General features: G+C 46.0%; 1 protein-coding gene across 1 annotated transcript in view; it reads left to right on the top strand.

Annotated features, from left to right (window-relative positions):
- Positions 1–19,921, top strand: part of CORO2B (coronin 2B) — a 110,922-nt gene that overhangs the window by 87,608 nt on the left and 3,393 nt on the right. Inside the window, exons 3-10 of the mRNA XM_007957326.2 lie at positions 8,758–8,907; positions 9,578–9,742; positions 10,360–10,476; positions 11,836–11,940; positions 12,505–12,601; positions 15,281–15,393; positions 15,738–15,828; positions 17,976–18,115. Of these exons, the coding sequence (XP_007955517.1) occupies positions 8,758–8,907; positions 9,578–9,742; positions 10,360–10,476; positions 11,836–11,940; positions 12,505–12,601; positions 15,281–15,393; positions 15,738–15,828; positions 17,976–18,115 (978 nt within the window). The remainder of the gene's footprint in view (positions 1–8,757; positions 8,908–9,577; positions 9,743–10,359; positions 10,477–11,835; positions 11,941–12,504; positions 12,602–15,280; positions 15,394–15,737; positions 15,829–17,975; positions 18,116–19,921) is intronic.

Genomic DNA, 19,921 nt, shown 5'->3' with positions numbered 1-19,921 from the left:
AGATCCACAGCACTCCTGCCACACTCTGTTTGCTCATTGTTTCCAATATATCCTTTGAATAAGAAGGGATTGGAATCCCTTTGCCCAGCTACTTTGGCCCACTATGATCTCCAGCCCCTCCTCTGAGTTCCTGTAGCACATAGTGCCAACTGTTTGCTGTGGCTGCGGATCAAGCAGCTCCCAGTCTCCTCCCTCAAGCATTGTATTCAATGACGTCAAAGGCATAGAAGTGTGGAAGACTAACTAATACAGGCATGTCAGTGTGCAAATAAGAAAACAGAGGCCCAGGGAAGAGAGATGTATGATACCAAATGGGAATAAAGTAGAGTGCCTCCCTTCCTCTCAGTGGGACACTTTTTCATCCAGGTCCCCCAAGCCCTGCCTGAGACCCTATATTTCACAGTTATCTGTGAAAACACCTCTTTATTTTATTTTAGTTTTATATCGACTTGGGTGAAAGTTTATAGAGTAAATTCAGCAGTTCATACACATTTTATTTTGTGACATCGATTGCAATCCCCACAATTTAACAGCTCTCTTCCCACTTCCTCTCTTTTGAGTGCTACCTGCAGCCCTTGGTTCCACTGGGGTTCAGTTAGTCCAGGGGCCAGAGCCAGGGCACAGACACCTGCCCTCCTTCATCACATTGGCTTAGCCCCTAGGTTCCTAGGCAGAGCTATCATCCCCAATGAATCAGCTCATGTGGTGAGAAGGCTTTAGACTCACAAGGACTTTCTGTAGCCCAGCATATTTTAACCCCTACGTTTCTTAAAGGTACCCAAGTATCTATTCATTTTCTATACAGAAAAGTTAACTAGCTTGTTCAGTCACCCAGCTAATAAGTGGGGATTAGAACCTAGGTGGAGCCTCCCTTCATAGCCTCCCATGTATGCATACCTTAACCTGGCACACAGGGTAACTTAAGTCAGCTGCGCTGCTTCTAAGAATTAGGTTGTTCTGGAAAAGGGGCATTTTCTGAGACTTTGGGCCCAAGCAAGCCTTCTTTGGTGACTTCATGACAAAGTGTAACACACCTGGTTTCTGCCATTATCTGCTGCCCTGCCAGCCTGCTGCACACCAGCCAGACTGACCCACCTGTGATTTCCCCACCTACTATACCCAAAACCATATGTACTACTCATGTTTCTGTCTCCTCACCCCTCCGCACATGTCCAACTTCAACCTGTCACTTTAATCTTGGCATAAACATCCCCTCTTCTAACTCTGCTCCTTCCAGACCCTCCACCCCATCACCCCCGAGACAGGATTCAAGTTTTTCCCAGCCTCTGTGCTCCATAGATCCATGGGCTTGTCTGCCCTACTATGTGCTGCTCAAGGGCAGGCACTGGATGAGTTCACTAGAGCACCCATGGATGTCTGGCTTCTAAGGGCCCTCAGGAGGTGATGATGAGATAAATAAATGAGGTTCAACTTTTTCTCCTAAAGAGCTTTCTCACAGACCAGAGAAACTTTCCTCCTCAGTCAATTTTTATGCAGGAGCATTTTGGCACTTGTGTCTGTCAAACTGCCATATTTGTCCTGCAAGATGCAGGATAAGCCTTCCAGCCAAATGATAGGCCTATGGGGTGAACAGTAACACCAAGGAGGTACTCACTTCTTAGAACAGTCAACCACATGAGATCAAAAAGGCAGCATTTGCCCAGGGATAAAGCTCAGAAGGGGAAGGGATAGGAAAGGATGAACGGAAACAGTAAACACAGGGAGAAAGTGGGAAGACGGTTGTTACATTCTAGTGACTGCATTCAATGTCATGAAACAAAACGTGTAGGAACAGTTGAATGGAAAACCAATTTGCTCACAATAAAAAGTTAAATAAATTAGATACAGGATGAGGTCTTCATTGACAGGATCTTCTGCCACCTCACTGGCCCACTGTCATTCTGCCCCTCTGAATTTCACTCCACTGAGTCTGAAGGCTTCTAGAGGTTCCTACTCAGATCAAGCAAAATCAGCCAATAAACACACACACACACACACACACACACAAAAAATGATGCTCAGTATTCCTTAGAATCAAAGTAGTGCAAATCTAAACAACAGTGAGATACCATTTTTGACCTATTAAAGCCCATTGCCATCAAGTCAATTCTGACTCAAAGTGACCCTGTAGGACAGAGTAGAACTGCCCCATAAAAAATTCCAAGACTGTAATTTTTATGGAAACAGACTGCCATATATTTCTTCTGCAGAGAAGATGGTGGGTTCAAACCGATGACCTTTTGATTAGCAGCCCAATGCTTTAACCAGTGCACCACCAGAGCTCCTTTTTGACCTATTAGATGGGCAAAAATCCATTTTTGAAGGTGTGGTTTTGCAGGCATAGGTAAAGAAGGACTCTCAGACTCTCTGTTAGTGAAAACTAGGACAGCATCTGGGGACAATTTCACAGGAAGTATAAAAAAATGAAACACCTAGGCATCTATCCTGCAGAAATACTCACACTCATGCTTAAAGTTTTATTATAAAGATGTTCATCATAGAATGAATCATAATAATTAAAAAAAAAAAAAAAAGAATTGGGCAGAACCAAAAAACAAACTCGCTGCCATTGAGTTGATTCTGACTCATAGAGACCCCCATTGGGTTTACAAGGCTGTAAATCTTTATAGAAGTAGAGTGCCCCATCTTTCTTACAAGGAGAGCTGGTGGGTAAGAACCACTGACCTTTTGGTTGGCAGCCAAATGCTTTAACCACTACACCACCAGAACCCAGATGTCCATTAACAAAGGTTGGTTAAATCCATCATGACACAGTCATACAATGGATGACTTGTGGTCCCTTGAAAAAATAAGGTAGATTTCATAATAGAATCTCAAGTTCTCACAGAATGCAGATTTTCTGGAGCCATAGAAGATGGATGAACCCCTGAAACTCTTGCCCTGAGATAATTTTTAAACTTTAAACTAAGTATAGCCCCTGAAATCTTCATAGAACCAAGCAATAGTTTTGCTTAACTAGTAAAGACTATCTGCCTTGAGCACTGTGCTGTTTCAAGATCTATGTCTATGGGGTCAAACTGACAACAGCAGTTTGAATGATTAGATAGGAAACTTAAACTGAGTTTGTACAAAGGGAGGAGAAACAACTCAGAAAGGAAGGGTGAGAATGGTTGCACAACTCAAAGAATATAATCAATGCCATTGTACATGTAGAAACTGCTAAATTTGTGTATGTTCTTCTGTGTATATTCTCAACAAAAATGTTCTGCCATTAGTTAAACCAAATATATATATAAAAGTAATAATAAAAGGAGCTCTGGTAGCATAGTGCCTAAGGCACTTGACTGCTAACCAGAAGGCTAGTGGTTCAAACCCACCAGCCACTCCTCAGAAGGAAGGTTGGGCAATCTACTTCTCTAGTGATACTGCCTCAGAAACCCAAGGAGGGGTTGCTATGAGTTGGGTCCTACTCGATGGCACATAACAACAATAACATATGTAATGGTACATAACAGCAACAACAACATATGTAATGGTGAAGGAGCCTAGGTTATGCAGTGGTTAAGTGCTCAGCTGCTAACTGAAAGGTTGGCAATTCTAACCCACCTAATCACTCCACTGGAGAAAGACCTGGTGACCTGCTTCTGTAAATGTTATAGCCAAGAGAATCCCGTAGAGTAGTTGTATCCTGTCACATGGTATCGCTATGAGTTGGAATCCATTTGACAGCACCCAGCAACAATATGTAGTGGTGGGAATGATGCTCCCTCTTTTTTATTGCATAAGAAAAACAAATTGCAGAACAACATGAATAACAGCATCCCTATGGGGTGAAAAAGGAAAGAAAATGTGTGTGTATGTATGTGATGTGTCTAACCCAAGCACTAGTCTTCCCCACTTCTGGGATCACCTCAGTTGCAGTATGTTTGATGACAAGAGGAATGTGTGACTTATTGGTAACATCTGAGTTGTCTACCCAATAGCCTCCACTCCACCTTCCCTGTCATGTCCAAACCAGCCCTTTTCTCTGAGCACTGATCCTCCTGTACAGGGCTGTCAATGAAAGACCATGGGGCATGCTGGGCCTCCTTCTATGTCACTTTCTTTTCCCCACCCACCTTTCATGCAGAGCTTTGTGGATGTGTTGGGCTTTACTGTTGTTGTTGTTGTTATGTGCCGTCGAGTCAGACCCAACTCATAGCGACCCCTCCTTGGGTTTCCGAGGTGGTATCACTACAGAAGGAAATTGCCCAACCTTCCTTCCAAGGAGTGGCTGGTGGGTTTGAACTCCCAGCCTTCTGGTTAGCAGTCAAGTGCCTTAGGCACTATGCTACCAAAGCTCCCTGGGCTTTACTAGAGGGTTGGATTACAGTGAGGATGGGAAAACATTTCAAACTGTCCCCTAGTTGCAAACTTTTTATTGAGTGGACTTTTGAAGCTGATTGCTAAACTTATTATGGTGCCCATATAGAAAAAAACCCATTATCATTGAGTTGATTCTGACTCATAGGGATCCTAGGGGACAGAGTAGAACTGCCCCATAGGGTTTCCAAGGCTGTAATCTTTACAGAAGCAGATTGCCACATCTTTCACCTGTGAAGCATCTGGTGGGTTTGAACCACCAACCTTTCAGTTAGCAGCTGAGTACTTAACGACTGTGCCACCAGGGCTCCCAGTGCCCATAGGGGTGACCCCTAATTGCGCATTCAACCTGCCTTTCTTACCTTGAAACCTCCTATGTCTACACATACATGAGTTGCATCTTCAGGGGAACACAAAACCAAACCAAAATACCAAACTCACTGAGTGGGGAATACTCATTTCCATAGTCTAAGAGAGAGCAGTGGTTCATTGGTAGAATTCTCACCTTCTACATGGGAGACCTGGGTTCAATTCCCAGCCAATACATCTCACATACAGCCACCACTGCTCTCTCAGTGGAGGCTTGTATATTGCGATGATGCTGAACAGGTCTCAGTGGAGCTTCCAGACTAAGATGGACTAGGAAGAAAGGCATAATGATTTACTCAAGAAAATCAACCAATGAAAACCCAATGGACCAAATCAATCCAATGCCCATCCAATCATGGAGATGGCGTCAAACAGTGCAACATTTCATTTCATTGCGCATGTGGTTGTCATCAATCAGGCTAACTCAATGGCAGCTAACAACAAAGTCTAAGGGTAAAGCCAAGAAGGGAGACCTGTTAAGGGAATTGTAGACTTGTACCCCTCTCCGCAGGACTGCCTTTGGTTTTCTTTAACATGCTTTCTATGTCTGTTCACAGCCTTCAGAATTATAATTGAATGGCCAATATTCCATATTTATATGAAATAATAGATTAAGTTATTTTCCTAATATTGGTCACTTAGAGTGTTTCTAAATTTCCCATATAAATGATGTTGCAATGAACATCTTCATGTACAGAGTGTTTTGCTTCTATTGAATTTTAAGAGTGAAATTATTAAGTCAAAGAATATAATATAAATGTCTTTATGGTGCCTACTAAAGATTGCCAAATTGCTTCCCAAAGAGTTATTCTGATTTATAATACTACAATATCAATTGAATCCATGAGTTCCCATATAATCTTGCCAACACTGGCTCTTATTTTATTTTTTCAGCTGGCTGTTTTAATAGATTATAAATGATACTTCAAAGTGGTTTTTCTTGTTTTTCTCCTTCTTAGCAAGAGTGCTGTTCAAAAGCTTTGATCTTTCCTATCTATCCTACTAAAATATAATCTCCATTGCTGTCAAATTGATTCCAACTCTTAGTGCCTCTATAGGACAGAATAGAACTTCCCCATAGAGCTTCGAAGGCTGTAGTCTTTATGGAAGTAGACTACATCTTCTCCCGCGGAGTGGCTGGTGGGTTTGAACTTCTGATCTTTCAGTTAGCAGCCAAGGGCTTAACCACAGCACCACTGGGGTCTTTTAAAATATAATAGTAATAACAATAATAATAATAAAACCAAACTCACTGCCATCGAGTCTTTTCCAACTCACAGCAACCCCCATTGGGTTTCTGAGGCTGTAAATCTTTATAGAAGTAGATCCTTCCATGGAACAGCTGGTAGGTTTGAGCCGCTAACCTTCAGTTAGCAGTCAAGTCCCTTATTAATGATGATGGTAACAGCAACAAGAATCTTAATTCCTTCAGTCTTTAGAGCACTTTGCAGCTGACAAACTTTTTTTTTTTTTAATTTTTATTGTGATTTGGTTAAAAGTTTACAGTGCAAAGTCATTTTTCATACAGAAGTTTATATGCGTTTTGTTTCATGACATTGAATGCAATCCCCATAATGTAACAGCTCTCTTCCCACTTCCTCCCTGTAGTCACTTCTTTCCTATGCATTCCTGCCCTCTGTGTCCTTCTTTCCTATGCATTCCTGCCCTCTGAGCTATCCCCCTGTGCAAATACTACTCTTCTATTCTCCCATGATTGATCATTCTAAGGAGTGTATCTACCTGGGATAAAGATATTTGACTGCTAACCAGAAAACTGGCAGTTCAAAGTCACCAGCCACTCCTCGGAAGGAAGGTTGGGCAATCTACTTCCATAGTGATACTGCCTCGGAAACCCAAGGAGGGGTCACTATGAATCAGATCGACTCCATGGCAGTGAGTTATATGCCTGTCTATTGTTTGGCTGGGAGCTCTGGTAGCATAGTGCCTAAGGCACTTAACTGCTAACCAGAAGGCTGGTGGTTCAAATCCACCAGCCCCTCCTCGGAAGGAAGATGGGACAATCTACTTCCATAGTGATACTGCCTCGGAAATCCAAGGAGGGGTTGCTATGAGTCAGGTCCGACTCGATGGCCCATAACAACAACAACATTGTTTGGCTGGAAGCCATAGGAATTAGTTCAATTCCAGACCTGAAGAGTAACTAGGGTCCATAGTCTCGGGGGGTTCACCAGGTTCTATTAGACCAGTAAGCCTGGTCTTTTTTATGATTTTGAGTTTTGTTCCACATTGTTCTCCCACACTATCCAAGATCTCCTGTACTGATCCCTTTCCGAGTGTTTGACAGTGGTAGCTGGATACCATCTAGTTCTGGTCTCATGGTCATATAGGCTGAGGTTCACATGGTCCATTGGATTAATTTTTTCCATGTGTCTTTGGTTTTCTTCATTCTTCTTTGCTCTGAATGAGAAGAGACTAATTGTTGTATCTAGATGGCCACTTGCAAGCTTTTAAGACCCCAGTCAATACTCACCAAAGTAGGACATAGAAAAATGTTTTTGTATAGTATGTTAAGCCAATTGAGCTTGATGTCCCCCATCACCATGGTCCTGAGCCCACAGGTCCAACAAGTTACTCCATCAGTGTGGTTGACTGTGGCTAAGAAATTACCATAACTTTGCCCCCTATTCTATTTAATTGGACATTCTACATATAAATGATATGTGTGTAGTAATATAGTCTGCCAGCCATATATATGGTCATGGGTATATTCCCTTTTGTCTAGACAGACCCAACCACTCAGCCTGTCTACTCATCTATTTACCCATAGAGATTACAAATTTTACAACCATCATTCATTTTTATCCTCACAACCTACCAATAGGTGAAGCAGGCAAGGTTTGTTGTTCCCATTTATAGATGAAACAGCTAAGTCCGTCAGTGGGGAGTGGCAGCCCACCCTTTAATCCAACTTGGGTCTAACTCCTGGTTGTGGATCCAGAATGAAGAAGGTAAGAGCTGGGTTTGAGTCATGGTTCAGTTTTATTGTTGGTCTTGCTCTTTGAAATTGCCCTTGTCCTTTCTGAAAAGTATGTTTGGTTTGAGTAACAGAAGCCCACCAGGGCTGATGTAAATAAGCAGGGGGTTGTTTCAAGAAGTAGGAGTCCTCAGGTGCCCCAGACAGTGAAGTACTCAGCTACTAATCAGAATGGCTGTTCACATTTACCTAGAAATGCCTCAGAAGAAAAGCCTGGGGATCTACTTCCTAAAGATCAGCTGTTGAAAACATGATGGAGCATAGTTCTGCTCTGACACGCATGAGGTTGCCATGAGTCAGAATCAAGTTGATGGCAACTGGTACTTGTATTCAAGAATTACAGAGAAACACCTCGCTTCTCTCTCTCTCTCTCTGGGGCCATGGTCTCTTTTCTGCATCTGTCTCCGTGTCTATTTGATTATCCTCTCTGCAGATCATCTTTTGCTGCTTCTTTATCAGCATCAGTAAGACTGAAAATAGCAGCTGCAGCCCATGTTTTTAGTTCAGGCCCTAACATCTAATCAAGTCTCTGTCCCTTAGCTCATCATCTCTCAGGTGAGACTCTGGGGCTCCTGGCCTCTCAGATCCATTCTCTCTGCCCAGACATCCATCCTGGGCTGGGGATAGAATAAGGAGCAAAGTGTTATGGTACAAGCAGAGGCATTGTGGCTGAGGAGAATAGAAGGAAGGCGGATTCTTTTAGAAGAGTGCAAAGGGGAAGAAAGGTAAGCTTTTTAATATAACACTGTGGTGCCTGGTCTTCCAGACCTGGCTAGACCATAGCAATAACATCACGCCATAATAATGATCTCTTAGGTCTGCAGAGCATTTTCAGAGAAAACTATCCCAAGGCCAAGAAGAGACTTCTCTTCCTTCTCTGACCATACCTGGAATGCCCCTCCCTCTTCTACCTGCCCTTCCCTAGGTGTCACAGCCAGGGCTCTGCCCACTGCCCTGAACCAGGAGATGCCTCACTTAGCAGACCTTGGAAGTCCTAGGGTGGAGAGAGAGGGCCCTCAAGGGAGCCTCCTGGGCTTGCCCACCCAGTCTTGGCCTCCGCCCCTCTGCAGGTGCGGATCTGGGAGATCCCCGAGGGCGGGTTGAAGCGGAACATGACAGAGGCGCTCCTGCAGCTGCATGGACACAGCCGGCGCGTGGGGCTGGTCGAGTGGCACCCCACCACCAACAACATCCTCTTCAGCGCTGGCTATGACTACAAGGTGCGAAGCCCAGGCAGGCAGTGGTGGCCAGAACCAATTCAGTGAGGAGGGAGAGGGAGATAGAAAAGTTTTTTGGAGGGATTGTAGGGATTGTAGTGTGTTACCCAGTATGGTCATATTGGTTCATTCGTTCATTCATTCATGCACTATACACAATTGGACATCTCTAGTGCATACCATCAGTCCTGGGGTCCAGCTTTCTAACCTCCTCCACAGAGGCTGGAAGCACCTTGACTGCCTTCTCTGGTGGCTGATGGACTTGTGGAGAATGCTATACTCCATGCCCACACCCCTTGTCTGGCTACTTCTTAACCCAGAAGTGGACTCTGCCCTCCTGATGGGAAAAAGGAGCAACCGAAGCTGCTGGAGGGAAGAAATGGAGCTCCAGCCCCCACCCTAGGCATGGCCTCAAAGGAATGTTTATCCTTCTTACTAGTTTCAGATACAGCCCAGGCTAGGGCAGGGATCTGCCCAAACACACTCATGTGTTTGTATGACAGGGATGGGTCAGCTTTTCAATATGGAACTCAGTGACCCTGTCTTGCATCCCAGCACACCCCAGGCCCTGTGGGAAGGGAGGGTCTGTTCCAGATCCTTGGGTACAGACAGGGACACCACCTGTGACTGCAGCAGGAGGGCTAACCCAGGCCCCTGCCAACTGCCCTCATAGGTCCTCATCTGGAACCTGGACATAGGCGAGCCGGTGAAAATGATTGACTGCCACACGGACGTGATCCTTTGCATGTCCTTCAACACAGATGGCAGCCTACTCACCACCACGTGCAAGGATAAGAAGCTACGCGTGATTGAGCCCCGCTCTGGCCGGGTTCTTCAGGTGAAGCACCATGTGTTTTGAGGAGGGGGGAAGGTATGGGGAGTCTGAGGCTTGGCCCTTAGCCAGTCCTAGAGGAAAAGGCTGTGCCTGTCCCCTTCTCCCATATACCTGCATTCATTTCTTGGGACTGCTGTAACAAATTACTACCAACTCTGTGGCTTAAAACAGCAATAATTTATTCTCTGACAGTTCTGGAGGCTGGAAGTCCCAAACCAAGGTGTTGGCAGAGCCACGCAGCTATAGAAGTTTAAAGGAGAATCCATTCCTTGCTCCTTCTAGCTGGCTTCCTTGGTTTGGAACCCCATCAATCCAGTCTCTGCCTCTGTCTTCACCTAGCCTTCTCCTCTATAGGTCCGTGTGATCTCCCTTTGCCCCTCTCCTCTAAGGACATTTGTGATGGAGTTAGGGCCCAATTGGATTTTTTGGAAGTAGATTGCCAGTAAGATAATCTAAGATAATCACCTCCTCTCAAGATCCTTAACTTAATTACATCTGCAAATCAGGAAAACATTCGCAGTTTCTTGGAATTAGGACATATCTTTTCAAGGGGCTACCCTTCAGCCCACTACCCAAGTATCTGGGGCTCTGGCTCACCCTACTTTCTCTGTCCCTGCCAGGAGGCGAACTGCAAAAACCACAGAGTGAACCGAGTGGTGTTTTTGGGGAACATGAAGCGGCTCCTCACGACTGGAGTTTCCAGGTGGAATACAAGACAGATCGCTCTCTGGGACCAGGTCAGCCATAGGAGGTTGGGTGATGGGCAGGCATTCTCACAGGAAGGGAGAAGGTAGCCTAGGTATGAGCTTATGGGTCCTCTGATTGATTCCTAGATAAGGCAGGAGTGGGGTGAGGCTTGGGGTTTGGGGCAAACCAGGCCTCCATCATCCCCAGGTCTCAGATTCAGATGCAGATGGGATGAGATCTTGGAAAGGGAAAGGGCTAGAATGAAGCATGAGTCTGGAGGGGTGTACCAAAGGATGGTACCTCAGAAGGACCACGGCTCTACCCATCCTTGTGTGGAGAGCAGATAAGCCAAGTGCCACTCTGGCTGGGGCTTGGAGATGGCCACAGACACACCCTGACAGAGGCATGCATTTTCACAAGCACATGAGCATGTGCTAGGATTCTGTCCTGGAATGGGACATGAGGCCCCCTGGGCTTGGGGAACACTCCTTATCAAGGTCCCCAAAACCCACAGGGCATCCAGGTCACCATTTTCACCCTGTCAGTGACTCCAGAGCTTGGCCCCTCGGCTCCAGACCCCATCTCTGTACATCTGCACCCTTACTCAAGGCAAACTGTAGCCTTCAGTGAGCCCTGGCCAAACTCCCAGCTGAGTCTTTAGGGCTATGGTGACCAGTATCCAGTCCCCTCCCCATCATTGTCCCACTCACCACCTCACTCAGAGCAGAGGTGCCAGCCAATGGGCAGGTCTGGTGGTCAGCTGTTGGTGTGGGAAGAGGACATGCAACTCCTGTGTCCCCATTAGTTAAACAAGGAGAGTGGATGAGAGGCATTTGTTAAGGTCCTTGCAGCTATGAACTCCTTTTCTGTTCTGGAAAGAGCTGCAGAAGGCACAGCAGGACAGAGCAGGAATGGAGAAGAAAAGGGAGGGTCTGAGGGCCCAGGAGCTGCCTGCTGGGCTTCGGCTAAAGAAAACATCCATGGGTCTCCATGGAGGTCACTTCTTCTGAAGGTCAGGAGCCTGGGCCCTGCACACAAGCTCCTGACACACCACCAGCTGGGCTTCCTCTGCAGAGATGGGGCTGGGGCACAGAAGGGCTTCAGGGACAATGCTCAGCCACACCTGCGAGATGTTGCAGAGTCAAGGCTGAGCTCCAGAGAGATCAATAGTGAGTAGTGGATAAGAGGAGGCAGTCTGAGAACAAGTTCCCTGCCTCCTGTTAGCAGAGCCCTTTCTCCTGCCCTGGGCTGCTTTGGATAAGGAATTCAGCCTTGCTCCCACCATCTGAGGTGTGTCTGGAATCAAAGATGACTCAGCTCTGGGGGTTTTGCTGAGATTGGGAAGATGATATGCCATCCAGCCTAGTCATGGTCTGATGCCCCCTCACTGCCCCCATTCCTGCCCACAGGAGGACCTGTCCATGCCCCTGATTGAGGAGGAAATCGATGGGCTCTCTGGCCTCCTGTTCCCCTTCTACGACGCCGACACACACATGCTCTACCTAGCCGGAAAGGTAGTGGGGAAAAGGGGGACTAGGGCAGCCTGTGGGGGACCCCTGCCACCATTGTGCTCATGCTGCAGCCTAATCTCTCTGTCCTCCACCTGACCCAGCCCTGGTCCCTGGGCACCCACCTCCCCCATCTAAAGTTACCCTCAAGTTCTGGACTCATTCTCATTGATGTGTCAGTGACAGAATTCCTTAAAAGGTGAGTCATTGGATTTGGTTTTACATTGGAATTAGGATCCAAAGCCTGAAGTTGAAAGGACAGTGACTAATGATGGAACTGAAGTACCTGCCAGGAGATCTTTAGTGAAGATGGTCTTGTTTGTCAGACAGTTGTCTACACGTGCGCACACACACACACACACACACACATACCTCACCACTCCCACTCCCATCCTCTGCAGTAACTTCCCTACAGCAGGTCCACCAGGGCTGTAGAGACCAGGCCTCCCTGGCCTTTTGACCAGCTCTGAGACACAGCAGGGGCTCTCTTCAGCAGATCTCTGGTACTGGGGCCTATTCAGTGCTCCCTTCCCTTCTACCTTCCTCACCTCCCTCTCTCCTCGTCCCCAGGGGGATGGAAACATCCGGTACTACGAGATCAGCACAGAGAAGCCCTATTTGAGTTACCTCATGGAGTTCCGCTCCCCAGCCCCACAGAAAGGCCTAGGTAAGAGGTGCCCAGAGGTTGCCAGCTCCTTCCATGCCACCAAAGCTCCTGTTGATCACTCAATGTAGCATTATCTGAGACCCTATCCCTCACCATGGGGATCAACAGAGAATAGGAGGAGTATAGGGTCCTTTTGTGACACTCCTCAGCTGAGTGAACTTGGGCAAGTAGCTTCACCTTGCCGAGCCTCAGTCTTCTCATCTATAACTTGGGGAGAGTCAGATCTGCCTCTCCTAAAGCCTGCAAACAGCACTGTGCATCGTGAACTGAGCAGTCTGTCCAAATCTATTTTACTGAGAAACTTAAGTCCAGAGAGAAGAAAGAACTTGCAGAACTTGCCGAGGTGACATAGCACTAGTGTCAGAGCCAGGATAAGAACCCAGGTTCTGGACTCCCTATCCAGTACTCTTCCCACTACACCAGGTTGCCTGATTCTATGCAACTAAAGGGCCTAGACCTAAAGGGATTATCCCTTGGTCTCTCCAGGACTCCTACTCAGTCTACTCCCACCACTGCCCAAACACCTAACTCACCACTGAGGACAGTAGTTTCCTCAAAGTCATAATACAGAGGAGTAAGGCTAAGGAAAAAAACCAAACTCACTGCCATCTAGTCAATTCCAACTCATAGTGATCTCTCCTTGGGTTTCTGAGGTGGTATCTCTTCAGAAGTAGATTGCCCAGTCTTCCTTCTGAGGAGTGGCTGGTGGGTTTGAACCTCCAGCCTTCTGGTTAGCAGTCAAATGCCTTAGGCACTACGCCACCAGAGCTCCTAGGGAGTGGGTGTAAAAGTTCTGTGTGAGCTTCTAGGCACTGAGCAAGCCATTAGGGTGATTGTTACAGTTTGTATTATGATTAAGAGGCTGGACTCTGGAGCCTAACTGCCTGAAACTTAATCCCAGCTCTACCACTTACCAGCTGTGTGACCTTAGACAAGTTACTTCACCTCTCTATACATCAGTTTCCGCATCTGTTAAATGAGGATAAGAATAGTACTCATCTCACTGGGTTGTGAGAATTAAATGAGTTCATATTTGTAAAGTGTTTAGAAAAGTGCCTGGGACATAGTCAATGTTTATTATCAATTAATTCAATAAAAACACCTAGAAATGCAGGTGTTTTCAGAAAGGGGTTTCTAAGGCTACGCCACAGTTTCTGTTAGTAGTTGTGGCTTCTGGAATGGAGATTTATTCCCTGAAGGCAGATACATCCAGGAAACCTTTCCCCAAGTCATTATAGTCATCCTCATGTTTCTTCATCTGTAAAATGGGGATAATCAAAGCTACCTTGTAGGGTTGCTGCAAAGATTAGAGACAATGTGCACAAAGCACCTAACAAAGCATTTTGTTCTCCTGCTCCTTCATTTAGTTATTCAACAAACACTTATTGGATACCAATTATGTGCTAGATCCTGTACTCAAAGAAAAAAAACAAACTCACTGCCATAGAGTCGATTTCGACTCATAGCAACCCCCATTGGGTTTCCGAAGCAGTAAATCTTTATGGAAGTAGATTACCCCATCTTCCTTCTGTGAAGTGGCTGGTGGCTTTGAACCACCAAACCTTCTGGTTAGCAGTCAAATGCCATAGGCACTGCACCACCAGAGCTCCCAGACCCTGTACTAGGTCCTGGTAAATAAAACAGTACATGGCCTCACTCTTGTGCGGCTTACTTGCCACTGCAGGGCAGACAGACAATAAACAAGTAAGAAAAATATATCAGATAGTAGTAAGTTCTAAACAGATAATCAAATGGGTTGATGGGACAGAGTGACTGGGGGCTGCTTTAGATCAGGTGGTTAGGGAAGGTCTCACTGTGGAGGTAGTTGACTCCCAGCCAGAAAGAAGGCCAGAGACAGGATTCAAACCCAGATCTGTCTGATTCCAAAACTTGTACTCTTGACACCACATTGTACTGCCTTCTCATAATAGGTGTTCAATAGGAACATATTACATACATGAAGATTATATGCACACACACATACAGTTGGTCCTGGGAAGACATATAGTAGAAGAATGAGTTGTGTCTAAACCTCTGAGGTCCTTGGGGAACAGTCTCTCCCTCTTTCTTTCTTTCTGAGGACTGGAGACACCAAGGCTTAGGAAAGCCAGTTCATTTCAGAAAGTGGCAGGCTCTGTGGTCCTGACGCTGCCTTGCTCTGTGACCTTTCCCTATGACCCTGAGGAGTCTCAGCTATAAAAGGAAAGAGCTAAACTCAAATATTTCTGCAGTCTCTTCCAGTTCTAAATGGGAGCTCTGGTAGCATAGTACCTAAAGCACTTGACTACTACCCAGAAGGCTGGCAGTTCAAACCCAGCAGCCACTTCTCAGAAGGAAGGTTGGGCAATCAACTTCCATAGTGATACCACCTCAGAAAGCCAAGGAGGGGTTGCTTTGAATCAGGTCCGACTCGACGGCACATAACAACAACAACATCCAGTTCTAAAGGGCCCCCATTTTAAAGCATGCATCTTAGGGAGGCAGGTCTGGCCAGAAAGGGTAGATTTGAGGAGTTACCACCCAGAGACAGAGCCTGATTCTAGAAGCCTCAGCCCACCCACTGCCGTCTGCTTGGGTCAGTGCTGACTACCTCAGCCTTTTCCTTGGCCAAAGACATGAGGGAAGAGAAGCACTGAAGGAGAGTCCTGGGACCCATGGGAGCTGTATGTCTGTCTGCAGGCGTCATGCCCAAACACGGGCTGGACGTGTCAGCCTGCGAGGTGTTCCGCTTCTACAAGCTGGTGACTCTCAAGGGCCTGATCGAGCCCATCTCCATGATCGTGCCCCGGAGGGTGAGTGTGGCTGGGCTGGGCTCCCAGGGACTGCTGCATCCAATCCTAGCTTGCTCGCCACTGACTGCAGGCCTGGGGGAGCTCAGGAAGAGGGGAATCTTCTAGACTGGTGTCTTCAGGCCCAATTTGCAGTGGGGATGGGGGCCTTCTAAGATGAGAGCAGTTTGGCTTGCTAATGAATACAGGGTGAAAATTGCAAGCAGAAGACACCAGTGAGGGCAAAGGCTTGGTGGCAAGAAAGCTGGTGGTATGGTTAGAGGTCAATGAGGAGAAGAGTCTGGCTGCAGAGCATGGATTTTCTCAGCAGCCCCCCATCTGTCTACTCTCTGCTCCCTTTGCTACAGTCGGATTCCTACCAGGAAGACATTTACCCCATGACACCAGGAACGGAGCCAGCTCTGACCCCCGATGAGTGGCTGGGAGGCATCAACAGAGGTACTGCAAGGGGTGGACTTCCCAGAATTTGGCTTGTGACAGAGTGCTGGGGGCATTACCTAGGCCCTCTCCTCTTTCAGGGCTTCTAAGTTGCCACCAAAAGGGTTCCTTCCCTATAAACAGCCCAGCACCAAGGTCACTAGAGCAGGTCTCTCCTATGCTCCAGGACTGAATCTTCCCATCTCCAAAGACAAGGCTTGGACTAGGTGACACTTGAGTCTCCCCCAACCTTGTAGTTCTAAGATTCAAGCCTTTCTCTTTGCAGGACTGGAACTTTCTATGTGGCATGGAGGTTAACCAAGACCATCATCCTTTCCCCCCTGCTCTGAGGCTGCCCCTCACACTCCCTTGGACCCCAAAATCCTGAATAAAACTCTTTTTTTTTTTTTTTAATTAAAGTGGATTAAAAATAATTGTTTTATGGAGAAAAAGCAAAACTTGTCCTGAGATAACTAGAAATCATAACACAGAATATAGTGCAGACTCCACTGCTCACTCTCTGTATGACCTTAGCCAACTTACTGGGCCTCACTGATCCTCAGCTTCCTCATCTATAAAGTGGGAATGCTTGGCATTTACTTCATAGGATTGTGAAAATTAAATGAGACATTCCATGTAAAGGACTTAGCATCATGCCTGGCACATACTACTACTCAACAGGTTAGCTTTTCATTGTTATTATTGTTCTTGGTATCATCATTATTATTGAGTCAGGGCCAGGTAAAATCTCAAAGGTCAATTAGACCAATGACTCTTAACCTAGGCTAGGAGTAGAAGTGGGTAGGGTGAAACTACTCAGGATGCTCAGTAGCATGGTTGAGATAGAATTTGACAAAACAAATTCCATTTTATAAAATTTATTTTTGGAGGAGAAACCTAATGTTTTGGAATATAAACAATATAAAGGCATGCAATGCATCACTTTAGAGATGAGGGAGCAGAGACACCCCCATGTTCATTCAGCATGTCAGTGGGTAGCCCCCCCCCCCCCCAGTTCCTGGTGCACTGGCTGTTGGGTGACATATTACATTGCTCTGCTCTGGCCCAGGCATTGCTGAACAGCCAAGGCTAAAGATCTTTGCTTTTAAGTTGGTCCTGCAGCCTCCTGACTTTAGCAGTAGGGAAATGGTCACAACACGTGACACTTTGTGTGTAAAGAGAACATCAGACTCCACTTCTTTGGAGTTCCTTTGCCCACCTCCAGCTTCTTATCCCTGCTGGATACAGGAGCAGCCTTCTTCTCCCATCCCAGCAAATGAATGATGAAACATTTCAGGTGCCAGCAAATTTGTTTCTCCATTCTAGAACCTTGTTCATTTTCACATTGATCCTATTCTGTTAATAAGGAAGATAGGATTTCCTCCAACTCCCTCAGAGTCTAAGAAAACCAGGAGAAGGTAGTGGAAATTAAAAACAGTGAGAGCCTGGCAGGCCTGATGGTGTCTGAACAGAAGGAGGAGCAATCAACTGAGATAGTGCCGCCCCAGGTGTTTCTGTAGCATCCCCAGGATCATTATCATTTGCCTCCCACCCCCACTCTCCAGAGTCCTCAGGTAATACACAGGAGTCAGAGAGCAATCTGCACATCTTAGGAAATTTGACTGACCTCATAATTCCTATTGAGCATTGTGAGAACAAACAAAGCGATGTCACAGGTGCAGCCAAGGAAGAAGTTTTCCCACACTTCTACATTGCCAGATCTTTCCCAACCCAAGCCCAGCTCAAGCCACTTCCTGTCACCATAACAATCCATGTCCCATAATAATTATTATTACCAGAGGGATGAGAAGAACAAGCCTTTGTTCAGAGATGTTAGTCTCAGCCAGTGTCTTATTTTCTTTGTGTGACCTCTTGACATCTACAACAGCCTCTCGCCATCTTGGTATCAAAGAGCCCACCTCCCAATTTCCAAACACCATGAGCATTGAATGCCAAGAATCCCAACTCAACCTAGCCATCCCCAGCCATTGGCTAGGAGACCACGACCTTTGCCTTCTGTCTAGCTCCCGCTATTTCCCATTGCATCTCCTCCTGTTTAAACTTCCTCACACCCTCGATAGACTGTCAAGCATGATGTAAAAGAAAGACACCATCACCTGACTAGTTCATCAAACTGGCAGTGAAAACATTTCCCTTGCCGTTCTTAGATCCTGTGCTGATGTCTTTGAAGGAAGGCTATAAGAAGTCCTCCAAAATGGTATTTAAGGCTCCCATCAAAGAAAAGAAGAGTATAGTAGTCAATGGAATAGATTTATTAGAAAACGTCCCACCCAGGACAGAGAACGAGGTAAGGAATATAAGTTATTATCTCCACAGGCCCTGGAAGAGCAAGACCTTTACATTTCAATTATGGGCTTCAGGCCTTTAAGCTCACTCCAGTCCGAGGCATTTTTCTCTCTGTGACAAATACCATAAGTAGCCTGCTATTGGCTTCCGTTGCCTCTGACCCTAATAAATAGAGGCTGGAATCATCAAGGGGATATGGCACCCCTCCCCAAACCTCAAATTCAGTAACCCACAGCATCATGAATCCATTTCAGAAGGCTGCTGGCATGTGGTGTTACAGGAGTTATAAATTTTCAGTCTAATGGGGGAAAAGGCCTGGCCTCATACTTCACAGCACTGCCAACTTCTCTGGCATTTCAGCAGTGATGGGGTTTGGCAATTTCCTGCCTTTGTGGAAGAGGCTGGTGTTTATGGAAGTTCTCGTTGCATCATTTGGAATGAGAGTAGCTTGCTCAGGGGCAACTATAGCTGGGCCTTACCTATGCCCTCTAAGGTGTGTATTCTTCCAACCAACACCTTAGTTACCAGCGCAAATACAGTTCACTTCATCTGGATTCACAGAGTGCTGTGTGCCTAGTATAAGACTTGATGCAGCTGAAATAGAAATGGTTGCATGGACCCACCTGTGTTTTATTCCGCCATTTCCTGGCTGTGATCAAGCCAGTGTCCTGGCCTTTCTGTTTCCTCAAAGTCAAATCAGGATATGGAATACTGGGAGTGTTAAAGAGATACTCCGTGGTGTCTAGCAGTCTTCCTGGCTTATCTTAAGTGCTCAAAGAGGGCAACTATCTCTTGCTGCATGACAAATTTCCCTAAAATTTGATGACTTAAACCCTCAAATATTTATTACCTCACAGTTTCTGTGGGTGCATCAACTAACTCAAGGTCTCTCATGAGGTTGCCAGTAAGTGATCAGTCAAGGCTGCAGTTACATCTGAAGGTTCAACTGAGGAAGGCTCTTCTAAGTTCATTAATTCCAAGGTCATTTGTTGTTGACAAGATTCATTTGCTCATGAATTGTTGGAGTGAGGGCCTCAGTTCCTCATGGGCTGTTGGCCAGAGGCCTCCCTCAGTCCTTTGCCACATGGACCTCTCCATAGGGAAGTTCACAATATGGCAGCAGGTTTTCCCCCAGAGCAAGTAAGTCAGAGAGAGAGAGAAAGAGCAAGAGAAGGTGCCCATGATGTAAGCCACAGTCTTTCTGTCATCTAATTTTGCCAGTAACATCCCATCACTTCTGCCATAGTCTATTCATTATAACCTAATACTAGGTCTAGCTCACACTCAAGGGGAGGGGCTTCAACAAGCATATGAATAGCAGAAAGCTGGGATCTTTGTTGTTGTAGTTGTTGCTATGTGCGTCAAGTCGGACTTGATTCATAGCGACCCCTGCTTGGGTTTCTGAGGTGGTACCACTACAGAAGTAGATTGCCCAACCTTCCTTCCGAGGAGTGGCTGGTGGGTTTGAACCACCAGCCTTCTGCTTAGCAGTCAAGTACCTTAGGCACTATGCTACCAGAGCTCCTTGAGATCTTTGGGGACCATCCTAGAGGCTACTTATCACACCAACTCATGATTATCACTATTATTAATAAAAGTAAGGCAATTGACAATCTTTAGGACTTCACAGTCTTATAGGGAAGATTGGCAGGTAAACTGATAATTGCCATAAAATATGTTTATGGGCTATTATAGAGGGATGTTAAGATTTCTAGGGCTGGATAAAATCATGTAACAAATGGGATTTGTTTCAGAATAATTCCTGAGGGGTGTTGCAGGAGAAGTGGGTAGGAGCAGAGATGAAGTA

Source organism: Orycteropus afer, unplaced genomic scaffold (assembly GCF_000298275.1).
Source record: "Orycteropus afer afer isolate SDZICR_OR568_19922 unplaced genomic scaffold, OryAfe1.0 scaffold00015, whole genome shotgun sequence".
NCBI classification, from domain to species: Eukaryota; Metazoa; Chordata; class Mammalia; order Tubulidentata; family Orycteropodidae; genus Orycteropus; species Orycteropus afer.
The sequence above is the reverse complement of the archived record's forward strand: the minus strand, read 5'-3'. Positions and strand labels throughout refer to the sequence as shown.